General features: G+C 39.9%; 1 protein-coding gene across 1 annotated transcript; it reads left to right on the forward strand.

Moving 5' to 3' along the window:
• The first annotated feature begins 977 nt into the window (after window positions 1-977).
• Window positions 978-13,653, forward strand: LOC101081382 (butyrophilin subfamily 1 member A1-like). The gene is made up of 10 exons (XM_023254745.2): window positions 978-1,221; window positions 1,937-2,065; window positions 2,620-2,967; window positions 6,731-7,012; window positions 7,131-7,298; window positions 10,169-10,189; window positions 10,284-10,310; window positions 11,132-11,158; window positions 11,605-11,631; window positions 12,850-13,653. The coding sequence occupies exons 2-10, from the start codon at window positions 1,987-1,989 to the stop codon at window positions 13,488-13,490; spliced, it is 1,620 nt and encodes a 539-aa protein (XP_023110513.1). The 5' UTR covers window positions 978-1,221; window positions 1,937-1,986; the 3' UTR covers window positions 13,491-13,653.
• Window positions 13,654-15,640: the final 1,987 nt, after the last annotated feature.

Below are 15,640 nucleotides of genomic sequence, written 5' to 3' on the forward strand. Positions count from 1 at the left end.
TTCTTTGAATTTCTCTGAATGTTATTTTTTAAAAAATTAATAGCGCCATATCTACAACTGTATTAGAATGTGTCTGGTTTGTATTTATTTCTTGTTCTCTATGTCTCTTATAAACCATTTATAGATATTTAATCTTAGACACAGAGTTTCAAAAATGTAAATTAGAGTTTTAAAAAAATGTTTAGTCTCTAACTCAGAATTTCTGTCATTCTAAGCAAGAAACAATTATTCTAGAATTCATAGACCTTAAAGGATCTTCAAAACAAAAATGATTTATGTAGACAGGGGACAGTAATCTCATCCTTACCTCTCCCATTATTTATAGCATTGAATGAAGATGAAAATCTAAGAGGATCATTTGGGAAATTTTAATACTGTTTTTCTTTTATCCTTGTTGAGATGGATAAAATCTGGATGTTAGTGGAGAAAATTTCTGTCTGGGAGATGAGTTAGAGAGTATGAATGTGCCCATGTCTTCTCAGTTCCCTGCCTAATGAAATGAGGGAGTCCAAAATTCTCATCAGAATGGCAGACATATTGTGGTGAATGAGCAAGACATTAAAATAAAAATTGCTAACAACTTACACGTAATCTATAAGTTATTGACACTCTTCTAAGTGCTTTACATACACTTGTGTACTCCTCACCCAAAATGGGGTACATACTATTATCCAACCCATTGTCACATGAGGAAACTGAGGCACAGATAGGTTTGTAACTTGCTTAAAATCATAAGTTGTAAATAGCCTCACCAGGATCTTAACTCAGGTAGTCAAGTTCTAATATCTATGCTATTAACCTAGACAATATACTTCTCAGAAAGAAAGAAATGACTTGCTTTTGATCCTGTCTATATTTTATAAGTAATCATTAGATAGATTTACTATACATGACAGGTCAAAGTTTTCTTTCCTTATCTTATTTTACTTTCGGTTTTGAGTGTGTCAGTATCGTCAAAGAGAAGTATACTGCTGAGAGATTCCTATGTAGGGGCCGTCTTTCTTCCAGTTGTCTCAAACCCCTTAAAAAACCACCCCAGGCTTCCTCCTAGACCCCATGTTTTGCAAAGTCTGATATCCTCTTGGCATCTTGGAGATACCTGTTGGCAGCCAAGAGCAGGTAACTGGAAGGAATGGATGAGAGTATTTATCCATGGTGCCTGTGGCCTGAGTCTGAGAAGTTTCAGAATGTCTTCACTTCTGTAAGAAGAATGTAAAAGATGTGAGTGTTGCATTTTTGTGGGTGATGGGCAAGAGAGAGGGAAGTGAGAGCATTTGGGCAAGGATCCTAAGGGCTGATAGAGGACAAACCAAGTTATATGTGCTCCTCCATCATATAGGAATGTGGTGGGGGGTGGGCGGTGAGGGGAAGTAGAATTTGTTGAAGCCAAATTAATGTTTGTACTAAAGCCATCTCTTTCTGTGGTTGCTCATTGTCTCCCTTCTGTCTCTTGATCCATTGGAAAAAATATTGAGTTAGAGAAGAATTTAGAGAGATTGTGGACAGATTTGTCATTGCAGAACTTGGCTGTTGAGATGAAGTCTGTTCACTTGGAAAGACTGTTCACTGGGTGGCTCAGTTAGTTAAGCATCCAACTCTTGATTTCGGCTCAGGTCATGGTCTCATCGTTTGTGGGATCAAGCCCCGTGTCGGGGCTCAGCATGGAGCCTGCTTGGGATTTTCTCTCTCTGCTCCTCCCCCTGCTCTCTCTCTCAAAATAAATAAATAAACTTTAAAACAGACTGTTTCCTTGAAAAGGGAAACAAAATTTCTTTTTTTGGGAGTGTTAAAGGCTTCTCTGATGTTCTCTGAGAGACACACTACAGTTGTTTGAGAGCTTCTGGAGGCCATTTCTTAGAATCACTGCAAATTGTCTTAACTATGACTTTTTTTTTTTCTTTTTACCTTATGGATCCCATTTTTGTCTTTACCCTAGCTATTTTCAGGACCTTACTCTGTGTCATACTGTTGTCTGCTCTGGGAAAGATGGTGGGTTTCCTGGACTTCTCTCTGCTAAGAGACTTCTTCTCTCTCCTACTTCTCCAGGTGTCCATGTGGGGCTCAGGTAAGAATATTTTATATTTTATACTTTATATTCTTGGATTCTTTTATTCTCTGAACAGAAGGAGTAAATTACCCTATCACTATATGCCTGGGTTAATTACAAATCCTTCATTTTGATATAATGATTTATCTGCCCATACATGAGGGCAAATAGGCCATTATATGATTAGTTTAGAGAGAAAGACCAGCTGGAATTATTTCACTAATGCCTTCTAATTCACTCAGGTCTCTGCTTCATGAAGAACACATTTTTCTGAGTCCAAGACCTAATTAAAAACCCTGGTTTCATGATTTCCCAACACTCTTCCCTACTTCTTCATAGAATTTCTCACCATTGCAATTAAAAAATTATTTGTTCAATAAGAGATTACCCTATTGATTGGGTAGAGATACTCTTTGTCTTGTGCACCACCATCTTCAGTCTGAATGTTTGCTACAGAAACTAGTGTATGAATGACAATGTCTACGGGCTTCTACTGGGCCAATAATGATGCTGTATTCCAAAATGTCCAGACAGGTCATTGATATTCTTTTCACTATGGCTCTATTCCACAGATTCATTCTTGGTTATCAGCCCCTCAGAGCCAATTGTAGCCATGCTGGGCATGGACACAGTGCTGCCCTGTCATGTGTCCCCGGCCATGAGTGCAGAGAATATGGAGCTGCGGTGGTTCCGTTCTGAATTCTCAGAGGCTGTGTATGTATATCAGGATGGAATGGAGCAGGCAGGAGAACAGCTGGTAGATTTCAAAGGGAGAGCAGAGTTGGTGAAAGATTACATCACTGAGGGAAGAGTATCTGTGAGAATCTACAGTCTCCGGATCTCAGACAGTGGAATATACAAGTGTTTTTTTAAAAAGGGCAGTGAATTTCAAGAAGCCACTTTGGAGCTGAAGGTGATCGGTGAGTAATTATCTGAGAACACAGATCGTTCTAAGGGAATGGAAGTGCTCTGCATTTGATTTCTGGGGAGGATGGTGAACAGAACAGAGACAAAAAGGTACATATTCTGGGAGCTGGTCAACGTCCTTGACCCTGGGTTTAATCCGAAATTCTCTTAATCTATTTATACATTTATTGTGCTGTACTTTAATATTCAATGACTTCCATAAGTATCTGCCATAAAAAATAGATCATTTATTTCTCTGATATGTCTCTCCTCACACATTTTGAAGGAAGACGCCATGATTCCCTAAAATTACCATCAGAGACCAGAGTCCTAGTTGGCTGCTGTGTTGGGTAGAGGCTCAGCTGGGAATGTCAGTGGTTGAGTCTTGAATGTACTGTTTGGAGGAAGTGACTATGGGGGTTGGGCAGGGTGGACAGGTATTGCAGAGAACAAAAGTTGTCACCAGAGGATTGAGGCCAGAAAATAACTGACGCTCAGTGACTAAGTGAAGCAGAAGTAGAGAAAACCATCAACTGCATAGCTTTTGGGAAATAAAAAGGCCCTGAAGAGAGAGACCAGTGTGAAAAGCTGGAATGACTGAGCCTTGGTCCATAGGACGTTGAATTGGCCACTGTCAATTTTTTTTTTCAACGTTTTATTTTTTTTGGGGGGGGACAGAGAGAGACAGAGCATGAACGGGGGAGGGGCAGAGAGAGAGGGAGACACAGAATCGGAAACAGGCTCCAGGCTCTGAGCCATCAGCCCAGAGCCTGACGCGGGGCTCGAACTCACAGACCGCGAGATCGTGACCTGGCTGAAGTCGGACGCTTAACCGACTGCGCCACCCAGGCGCCCCAACCACTGTCAATGTTGGCACCATTGCTGCTGTTTTATTTTTAATTACAATAAAATTATAACTCATTGTATCAAACTCCAACAATTCAAAAAATATAGAAAATATAAGTTGATAATCCTTCTGTCCTTTCAATATTCCTTTTTCTCCTCCAAAGTAACTATCAATACCAGATTTTCCTATGTCCTTCCAGTTATATATTTGTATAAAGATATCACTAATTACATATAATATTATATATAATAATATATAATTAGATATAGTAATATATAATTATATATAATAAAATAATAGTACAATAATATAGTATATATTATATAATATAACAATATATGATTATATTATTTTATTATATATTATATATTATAATATATGTTATATATTATATAATTATTATAATATATTTATGTAGCAGACCTTAATCTCTGTTCATAAACTAACCTTTAAAATGTTTATTGTAACTTGTTTAAATACAAAATTGAATCTTTGAGCCCCCAGCCAATCGGGCTAGTGTGAAGCTTTGTCTTAATTCTTACTGGGGCTTCCTGCCCCTCTTTCTCTTGAGTAATCATTGTGCAAAGGTCCTATGCAGCCCAAAGCATTCAGGATTCAGCTCCAGTCTTGGGCCCTCACTGGTTAGTGCTAGGATGATCATCATCCCAGACTTTGTTAATCTCTTCCATGAACTGCAAAGATTAAGTTACGGATATTATTAAAAACTTTTGATGCTACCCTTCTAGAAGCCCTGAAGATCTCTGTCTCTTTGTTAGGTTTTGAGAAACCTCCCATTCAATCTACCAAAGCTTCCTTCTGTTCCCCGTATGGACACTAGCTCATCAACATTCTTCTTTCCACCCATACTGCACAATTACTTTCACTAATTTGTACACTCAGCAATACAGCAAGAGAGTCGTCTTCTCTATTCAGTTATGCTTTAAGCCAAAAAAATATTCCTGAAGCTGACATATTACAGTTGGAATCAGGAGAGGGGGAAGTTTAGAGGAAAACTTAAGTAAGTTAATTTAGCACAGTTAACACATTAAAGTGTCAAGTAATTTTCTGCTCCAAATACACACACTAATATTGATATATTTTTTCTATAACTTGCCTTTTTCTCCTTTACAATATATGAGACAGATTATAAAAAATTATGCTTTTTAACGTCTAAACATATTTTCATTATATAGAAATTCCATAATTTATGTTAATATTTACTTTTTAATGAACATTGACAATTTTCAATTTTATATTATCACAAAAATCATAAAATACATATATTTGCATGAAAATATGCGGCAATATAAATTGATATAATATAAACTTCTCAAACAATTAACTTTATAACATAATTTTTTTAATGTTTATTTATTTTTGAGAGACAGCGTGAGTGGGGGAGGGGCAGAGAGAGAAGGAGACACAGAATCCAAAGCAGGCTCCAGGCTCAGCTGTCAGCACAGAGCCCGACGCGGGGCTTGAATTCACAAACCATGAGATCATGACACAACCTGAAGTCAGATGCTTAGCTGACTGAGCCACCCAGGCGCCCCTATAACTTATAACTTTTTTTATCCTATACTTTAATAATTCCAGTTTCAGGATAACCATGTCACCCTGACAGTCTAATAATTGTTCCAGTTTTTATTCTTAACAGTATTTATCTACACTTTTGATGACATTGAATATTATTTTTCTTTTTTTCTTTTTTTTTCATTCACATAAACTTGCTTAATTTATTTTTTTAAAATTTTTATTTAAATTCCAGGTAGTTAACATACAATGTAATATTAGTTTCAGGTGTACAATATAGTGATTCAACAACTCTATACATTACTCGGTGCTCATCATGATAAGTATACTCTTTAATCTCCTTCATCTTTTTCACCCATCCACCCCACTTCCTCTCTCATAACCATCAGTTTATTCTCTATAGTTGAGAATCTGTTGTGCTCATGAACCGTTTTACTCACTTCTATTCATTTCCTTTGTTCAAGAGAGTTGGCACCTCCCTCAAGTAATTCTGAAGATTTTCTTTCAGTTGCTTTCTATTTTTTACAAGTGTGTCCTTCCCAGGCAAGTCAGTATCTGACAGTAAAAATTAATAGTTTCATTATAATTTTTAGCCAAAAAAGACAATGTCTCTGAGGTTTATAATATATTTCCTACATCTGAGGAATTGGAGTAGGACAGAGCCAGAACTAAGAGGAACCATGTCAGGAGATAAGTTTAAAAAGTACAAAATAATATATAGCCTTAGAAGCCAGGATAGCCATTATTCTCAGAGACAGTGGATTCTTCTAACATTCTAGTAGTGTAATGTTTTAATATGGGTGCTGGATCCATTAGTAGACCCAACCTGTGAAAAGTTGAAAAGGAGAGGTTGTGGAGGGAAAATAAATGAGAGTGTAAAAGTGAAAAACATATTGACTCCTTCATGGAATCATTTCACCTGGCTATCTTCATCTTTTTGTTATTCTGTACTCCGAGGAAGAAAGAAAATTTGGAAAACATTACAAAATGAGATTGTTTAAGGAAGTGACTACAAGACTCAGTTTAATCACAGAAAGGTAGTGGTCCTAGAGACTTCAGTAAGTGGAATGGATAGATATAGATATATTGGTGTGTTACTGAAAGAAATTAACATTGGTAAAATTTGCTCTGCTTTTTTCCTTCTATGGCCAATTGCAGATATGCCTGGGTAGAGAAAATGTGATAGGCATCAGTATGAAGACCTAGTGTCAGCTTCAAATCTCTTGAGATTTTACTACAATTACCCGTTTATCTCATAAGAGAAGAAAACAAACCCTCTCCTCCCACCAAGAATGATGGTGCTTTGTCCATATCCCCACTCTGGTGTTACTGTATAAATTAGGGACTTCTGGGACAAAAGTGTCCAGGTCTCAAATGAATGACTTTCTCCTCTCCAGGTCTGGGTTCTGGTCCTCATGTTTTCATGGTAGGTCCAGAAGGTACAGGAATAAGACTGACATGCACAGGCAAGAGGTGGTTTCCCCAGCCTGAGGTGCAATGGAAAGATGCAATGGGAGAGAAGATACCATCTCTTTCTGAGGTTGAGACCCAGGATGACGATGGGTTATTTCAAATAGAGGCATCCCTCATTGTAAGAGACAGTTCAAAGAGAGAAGTGTCCTGCTCCATGAAGAACCCCTTCTTTGGACAAGAGCAGGTGGAAACCATTTCTATCCCAGGTCAGTGTTGCTCATTTGGGGGACAGGATAAGGGTAAGGAGGGGACATTTAAGAACTAGGATGGAGTAGGATTGCTTGGTGTATGTTTTTAATCAAGTCTTTGGGACCTCTGTATCAGAATCCTTCTTCCCTAGGACCTCTCCTTGGATGACGGCATTTGCTGTGACTTTTATCATACTTGGGATATTCCTGGGTGCTGTTGTGTTTTTGGCCTGGAAAGAACGACAGGAGAAGAAGAGAACACAGGAAGCCCAGGCAGAAAAAGAGAAAGAAAGTAAAGACAAAGGTAAAACTGCGAATCAGACTTGGTGGGATCTGTGAATTTATGGGTTTGTTGGCTGTATATATAAAAGTATGCATGGTATGATCTCAATTCTTGTATACTTATGAAGGGCTGTTTTGTGACCCAGTATGTGATCTATCTTGGAGAATGTTCCATGTGCACTCGAGAAGAAAGTCTATTCTGTTGCTTTGGGATGCAGAGTTCTAAATATATCTGTCAAGTCCATCTGATCCAATGTGTCATTCAGGGCCCTTGTTTCTTTATTGACCATGTGTCTAGATGATCTATCCATTTCTGTAAGTGGAGTGTTAAAGTCCCCTGCAATTACCACATTCTTATCAATAAGGTTGTTTGTGTTTGTGAGTAATTGTTTTATATATTTGGGAGCTCTCATATTCGGTGCATAGACATGTATAATTGTTAGCTCTTCCTGGTGGATAGACCCTGTAATTATTATATAATGCCCTTCTTCATCTCTTGTTACAGCCTTTAATTTAAAGTCTAGTTTGTCTGATATAAGTATGGCTACTCCAGCTTTCTTGTGACTTCCAGTGGCATGATAAATAGTTCTCCATCCCCTCACTTTGAATCTGAAGGTGTCCTCAGGTCTAAAATGAGTCTCTTGTAGACAGCAAATAGATGGGTCTTGTTTTTTTATCCATTCTGATACCCTATGTCTTTTGGTTGGCGCATTTAATCCATTTACATTCAGTGTTATTATAGAAAGATATGGGTTTAGAGTCATTGTGATGTCTGTAGGTTTCATGCTTGTAGCGATGTCTCTGGTACTTTGTCTCACAGGATCCCCCTTAGGATCTCTTGTAGGGCTGGTTTAGTGGTGACGAATTCCTTCAGTTTTTGTTTGTTTGGGAAGACCTTTATCTCTTCTTCTATTCTAACTGACAGACTTGCTGGAAAAAGGATTTTCGGCTGCATATTTTTTCTGTTCATCACATTGAAGATCTCCTGCCATTCCTTTCTGGCCTGCCAAGTTTCAGTAGAGAGTTCAGTCATGAGTCTTATAGGTCTCCCTTTATATGTTAGAGCGTGTTTATCCCTAGCTGCTTTCAGAATTTTCTCTTTATCCTTGTATTTTGCCAGTTTCACTATATGTCGTGCAGAAGATCGATTCAAGTTACGTCTGAAAGGAGTTCTCTGTGCCTCTTGGATTTCAATGCCTTTTTCCTTCCCTAGATCAGGGAAGTTCTCAGCTATGATTTCTTCAAGTATACCTTCAGCACCTTTCCCTCTCTCTTCCTCCTCTGGGATACCAGTTATGAGTAGATTATTTCTCTTTAGTGCATCACTTAGTTCTCTAATTTTCCCCCATACTCCTGGATTTTTTTATCTCTCTTTTTCTCAGCTTCCTCTTTTTCCATAATTTTATCTTCTAGTTCACCTATTCTCTCCTCTGCCTCTTCAATCCGAGCTGTGGTCATTTCCATTTTATTTTGCAGCTCATTTATAGCATTTTTAAGCTCCTCCTGACTGTTCCTTAGTCCCTTGATCTCTGTAGCAAGAGATTCTCTGCTGTCCTTTATACTGTTTTCAAGCCCAGCGATTAATTTTATGACTATTTTTCTAAATTCACTTTCTGTTATATTGTTTAAACCGTTTTTGATTAGTTCGTTAGCTGTTGTTATTTCCAAGACTTTTTTTGAGGGGAATTCTTCCGTTTCATCATTTTGGATAGTCCCTGGAGTGGTGTGGAACTGCAAGGCACTTCCCCTGTGCTGTCTTGAATACCTTGCGTTGGTGGGCAGGGCTGCAGTCAGACCTGATGTCTGCCCCCAGCCCACTGCTGGGGCCACAGTCAGACTGGTGTGTACCTTCTCTTCCCCTCTCCTAGGGGCGGGATTCACTGTGGGGTGGCATGGCCCATCTGGGCTACTTGGACACTGCCAGGATTGTGGTGCTGGGGATCTGGCATATTAGCTGGGGTGGATCGGCAAGGTGCACAGGGGTGGGAGGGGCAGGCTCAGCTCGCTTTTCCTTCGGAGATCCACTTCGGGAGGGGCCCTGCGGCACCAGGAGGGAGTCAGACCCACCACTGGAGGGATGGATCCGCAGAAGCACAGCGTTGGGTGGTGCAAGCAAGTTCCCTGGCAGGAACTGGTTCCCTTTGGTATTTTGGCTGGGAGATGGGCAAGGGAGATGGCGCTGGGGAGTGCCTTTGTTCCCCGCCAAGCTGAGCTCTGTTGTCGGGGGCTCAACAACTCTCCCTCCCATTGTCTTCCAGCCCTCCCCCTCTCCAAGCAGAGCTGTTAGCTTATAACCTTCCAGATGTTAAGTCCCGCTTGCTGTCAGAACACACTCCGTCTGGCCCCTCTGCTTTTGCAAGCCAGACTCTGCTTGGCCGGCAGGCCGCCCCTCCACCCCGTCTCTCTCCCGCCAATCCGTGGAGTGTGCACCACCTCGCCGCCCTTCCTACCCTCTTCCGTGGGCCTCTCACCTGTGCTTGGCTCCAGAGACTCCGTTTTGCAAGTCTTCTGGTGGTTTTCTGGGTTATTTAGGCAGGTGTAGGTGGAATCTAAGTGATCAGCAGGACGCGGTGAGCCGAGCATCCTCCTACACTGCCATCTTCTCCTGTTGGCTGTATATATAGATGGCATCTATAGGAACATAGAGATAGGAGTGTACTTAGAGTCCCAAGACCTCCAGTAAGACATAGAGCCTAGGATCTTCTCTCCAATGGAGAGAGAAAACTCACTGCTATAAACATGGAGTTAGAAAAAAAAATGGTCACAGTAATTCTCAATTAAGGTGAATTTCTTGATCTAGGTATATGGAAGTTGTGTTCAGGACCTGAGCTTAGGAAATGTAGTCTGGACTTTTTTTCCATAAAATGTTTTGTTATTTTCTTTCCTTTTTAGAATCACTTGAGAAAGAGCTTGGTAAGTTTTCCATTTTTCTTTGCTCTAGTACAAGAAATAGAGTCCTTACTCCATGCTGGTACTTTGCATCTCACAGGTTGTTATTCCTTTTCAGGGAGAAGAAAGCAATTATATCAACAAGGTAAGTTATATCAGTGTTGTGGTTGGACCAGTCATCTCATCTGTCCCTCTGTTCTTATCATACCCTATTCACCTTGCTAGTGAGGAAGGGATCCCCCACCCTAATTAGGATAAGATGGTTAGACACATGACATCCAACACTGGACATATGAGCTTGACAGCAGTTTATTAATCACCCATACTCCTATCCTGGGGGAGGAGGACACCACAAGTCATGCAGACCACATGGGTTTTCACTTGGGAATAGAGTGAACCAGCAGGGGCTGAGGGAAGCAGGCTTTTTAGTAGTAATAAGATGAAATTCTACTAGTCTCCTTGGAAGTATATGATTGGCTTGTCTGAGTAACTTTTCAGGCTGATAGGAAGGTGAAAGCCATTAGGTTGAGGACCAGGTGGGGTTCAGCTGGCTTGACTGGTAGGGAAATTAGTTGAATGTGGAGATTTTCCTGCTGAGTGGAGGCATGTCTGGTGAGAGAAGGGGAGCTTATGGCGTTTAGAGCCCTGTGAGATCCAAAGATGTCAAGGCAGCACATGAAGTTTTAGGCTTTACAATACACTCTCACAATTCAAGTTTATCTTACCCTTCTCCCAAAAGAATCAGAACCTCCTATTCTATCACAGATATGTTGGCGGAATGTGGAAAATGTGAGAAATAGAACAGGAGACTGAAGGAGACAAATACCCCAGAGCTGTCATTGAGGTGATGAATACAGAAATATAGTACTATTATAAATCTTCATATCTCATGTGGTTGTAACAATTTAATAGTCTGGAGTGAAGGTCCTAAGGATGAGAGAATCTAATTCCTTTGTTTTATTTCAGACTGGAGAAAAGCAAAGTTATATGCTGGTGAGTAACAGATGTCTTGGGACTTCAGGCACCCCAGGATTTCATGAGGCAATTCTAGGGCATTTTTCAAAGACATGCTATATTCTGGAAAATTGATTTTGAATGTGGGACTTCAAAAAAATACAGGGGATTCTCTCTCCTAGTTGAGAAGACATGTTCTTTTTTTTCAAAAACTTTTTAATGTTTTATTTGTTCGAGAGAGAGAGAGAGAGAGAGAGAGAGAGAGAGAGAGCATACGCAGGGGAGAGGCAGAGCAAGAGAGAAATACAGAATTGGAAGCAGGCTCCAGGCTCTGAGCTGTCAGCACGGAGCCTGACGCGGGGCTCGAACTCACGAGCTGTGAGATCATGAACTGAGCCAAAGTCCCACGCTTCGCCAACTGAGTCACCCAGGTGAGAAGACATGTTCTTGATGTATTTTCTTATATGAATTTTTTTTCGTTTTAGACTGGAGAAAAGAACAGTTTGAAGCAGGTGAGTGACCTTATTATTTTGACCCGCACAATCTCTTCTATCACAAATTAGAAACTCTTACATTTATATAAACTCTCAATAAAACCTGGTTGGTTTTTCATTTCATGGCTTTCAGTTCAGTCTCAACCTCATGCTGAAATGTGAACAGATTTCTTACTTTTCTGATATCATTCATTCATTTACAATTAATTTATAGAACTGTTTATTCAGGGTCAAATAAATAAAGGATATCTGATCTCTGATTTCATGGAAAAATACATGTACAAGTTGTAATGAAGGTTATGAAAGAACAAGAGATTTCCATGAGAAAAATATGGTGGATTAAAGGAGTTTCCCTGAGGAATTGACTTCTCAATCTGGGACTTAGTGATACGGTGGATTTATTCACGTGAATAACACTGCAAGAGCAGTTCAGTAAGAAGGAAGTCTATTACATCAGCCTGAGACAGAGACTAGCTCATTGTATCTCAGTGTAAGTGGAAAACTATCTTAGAGTCTTTCCAGAATTATGAGTTGATTATCAGTTTCTAGTACATGTTGCTTTACTCTGAATATCCCTGCATCCACAAATGTTTCCTAGTTAATTCAATCCTCCCCAAATTAAAGCACATTCTAGTATTCCCACATACAAATTCTTATGAGAAAAATTCTGACTATTGACGATGTTTGATTTCAGAAGAACAGATTAATTATTGCTAGTATCAGTACTGGAGTCTGCTATTACTACTGGTATTAGTGTTACTATAAATATTGGAAGCTAAAAAATTTACCAAGTGTTCATCATGGGCAAGACCTAGTTCTGAGTTCTCTACACATTATCTTGTTTATTTCTCACAACAGTCCTATGCTGGGGTATCATAATTGTGTCCATGATTATGAGGGTAAAGTGAAGCTGAGAGAAACAAAGTAATTTCAAGATCACACTTACTAAAGACAGAGTGATTATCAAAATTCAGATCTTTCTGACTACAGAGCCTAAGATTTCAACCATTAGAAATCTAATAAGAGTGCATGAGAAGTGGGTGACTTAATTATTGCATAATAAATGATTCCAAATGAAAATGATACCAAAGAAGCTTAAATGAAAGTAGATACACTGTGACTGGAATATGACAGGGCCTAATTACTCAGAGCAAGCATAAAGTGACAGCATCTTTCCTAAGGACAACCACTTTCCACTGTGGAATGACCTATTCCCCCCCCCCCCCACATTTGCAGTTGCTGTTACTCTGGATCCAGACACAGCTCATCACAACCTCATCCTATCTGAGAATAGAAAACAAGTTTCTTTAATGGGAAATGCTCCTCAGAATGGTGATGCTTCAGTACACCAAGGACAAGGGGAATCTGAAACCATCTTCAGTGTTCTGGGTCAGAATTGCTTTACCACAGGGAGACATTACTGGGAGATAGAAGTCAATATAGGCACAGAAGTTGGACTTGAACCTAGATGGGCTGTGGGTGTTTGCTCAGATACAGCGGAGAGAGATGGGTGGTTTGTAGAAAGTCCAGAGAAGAATTTCTGGGTGATTGCATATAACAAAGGAGTTCTCTTCACCCACCTAGAGTCTCTGTCACTGAGACAGCATCCTCAAAGGATAGGAGTTTTCCTGGACTTTGAGGATAAGGATGTGTCCTTTTACAACATGGTTGATGGATCCCACATCTATTCCTTTACTGGAATCACCTTCTGTGGGACCTCCCGTCCTTATTTTAGCCTTCAGGGTGCTGGCACATATGTGACCATCTGCTCAGCTTCAGATGACACTGAAAATTACCCTGAGTCTTCTCCAAAGACTCATTTAAAGAGTCGTGATGTGGGTGTTGCCCAAGAAGCTAATCCTCTATTACCTCCATAAGAGGTGAATGTCAGCACTTCTGCTGTCTCTGCCCAGGCTTCTTATAAGTATATTCTCAAAGAAAGCTGCCCCGGGTGCCTGGGTGGCTCAGCCAGTTAAGTGTCTGACTTTGGCTCAGGTCATGATCTCACAGTTCTTGAGTTCAAGCCCCACGCTGGGCTCTATGCAGACAGCTCAGAGCCTGGAGCCTGTTTCAGATTCTGTGTCTCCCTCTCTCTCTGCCCTTCCCCCACTTGCACACTGTTCTCTCTCTCAAAAATAAATAAACATTAAAAGAAAAAAAAAAGAAAGCTGTCCCTGCGTGGAGAGTAGGTCAGCTTCACTAGGTACATTTTCAGCCCCTTTCAAAAAGAGAGGCAGAAAGAGAAATGGGACAACTACAAAATGTCTGGGGGAGTTTCCTCTCGCATTGGTTTTGGGGAAATTCAGTGTCTTTTTTGAGCAGCAGCAAGAAAGTCCCAAGCAAGTGCGTGGCCTCTCTTCTGTTGTGTGTGTTGAAGTAGTATTTTTAAAACTACATTTAAAGAGGGGTGCCTGGGTGGCTCAGTCAGTTAAGCATCTGACTTCAGCTCAGGTCATGATCTCACAGTTTGGTTCGTAACTTCGAGGCCTTCATTGGGCTCTCTACTGTCAGCGCAGAGCCTGATTTGGATCCTCTGTCCCCCCTTTCTCTGTCCCTTCCTAGTCACACTCTCTTTGTCTAAAAAATAAATAAACATTTAAAGAAACTGCATTTAAAGACAAAAATCTCTCTTCTTACTAGTTTTGTTATCAAATATGAAGGAGGGGGTGGTGTTTGAAGGGAAGAATCACAGTTGAGTAAATTCTTGATACATGTTACTAGTGTTAGAGATACACAAAACTGTCCAAGTTTTGTGAAAGTTAATAGCTCAGCTTGTCCTTTCTTCAGCCATTGACCTCTAAACTTGGAGTCTGCCATGGGGTAGGGAGGACTAATATAAAACTATAAACCATTTGAGCAGGAGCCCAAGACTTCTGTGAGAGAAACCTACCCACCCACCCCCCCACACACACACACACCCTTTTTGTTGTTGTTTTTTACCAAATTCTCACCGGTTAGCAGGTCCTGAATTGTGCCCTATGTGAGTATGTGAATGAAAAAGGAATTGATGTTGCAGTTTATGTTTTTAGAGAAAAATAGTCAAATAAGAATGAAGAAACATCTACAGGCTTCATGGAGAAAAAATTGAGAATGCTGATATATATATATATATATATATATTTTTTTTTTTCTTTCTGACCATCTTCTTCCCACTCTTCAGGGTTTCTTTCCCTTTAATGCAACTAAGCCTATGTCTTCAAGGATATAAAATATGAGCTTCTCCTGTTAAACAAGCTCCCTCTTCCTGGAGATAGAAGAGATCCACTTAGATTTGTATACACTATTAACAGATCTTTAAACCATATGTCTCATTATCAACCTCTCTTGGAAGATGTATCTCCTTAGCAACATTCTGCTGATGCATTATAGCCAGTATTGAAACCCAGGAAGAATGAAACCAGAGCCCAGAATATTAAATTTACTGACAGTAAACGGAGGGCTTATATAATAAGCAAGCAAAAATAGAGGCAGGAGAGAGGCAAATGAATGGTGGACAAGCATTAATAGCCATAATCAAATGGACATGGTGGATGAGAAGGGATTTCTGGACATAAGAACCCTTTACATGGAGATAACCACAAAATAGGAACAAATGGGATTGAAATTGTGATATAGAACAGGAAGGATAACAGGTTGAGTATTGGATATTTTACGTTTGTTATATACCCTGGACAATCAGCATAAGGTTTCCAGATGTGTTTTTAAGTATCTCAACTGAAGAAACTACAGAATGCTTCCACCTGTTACTCCTCCACTCATTTTTTTGTTTTAGAAAGGCCAGCATAAAAGCACTTTTATTGCAATAATAAAACTTGACATGCATATGTAGTGTGGGGAGGTGGGAGTGGGTAGACAGCAATAATTTCTCTCACCAAATAATTATACAGGACAGCAAAGGGTGAGAGGGGGGAAGAAAAGCAAGGAAACAGATCAGCAGGGGTAGCTGAACATCCAAAACCAGGAGACACTGAAGCTTTTCTCAAGACAACACTCAAGGGTTTGTCATGATGTCTGGACTTTCATTGGA

Source organism: Felis catus, chromosome B2 (assembly GCF_018350175.1).
Source record: "Felis catus isolate Fca126 chromosome B2, F.catus_Fca126_mat1.0, whole genome shotgun sequence".
Classification (NCBI taxonomy): domain Eukaryota; kingdom Metazoa; phylum Chordata; class Mammalia; order Carnivora; family Felidae; genus Felis; species Felis catus.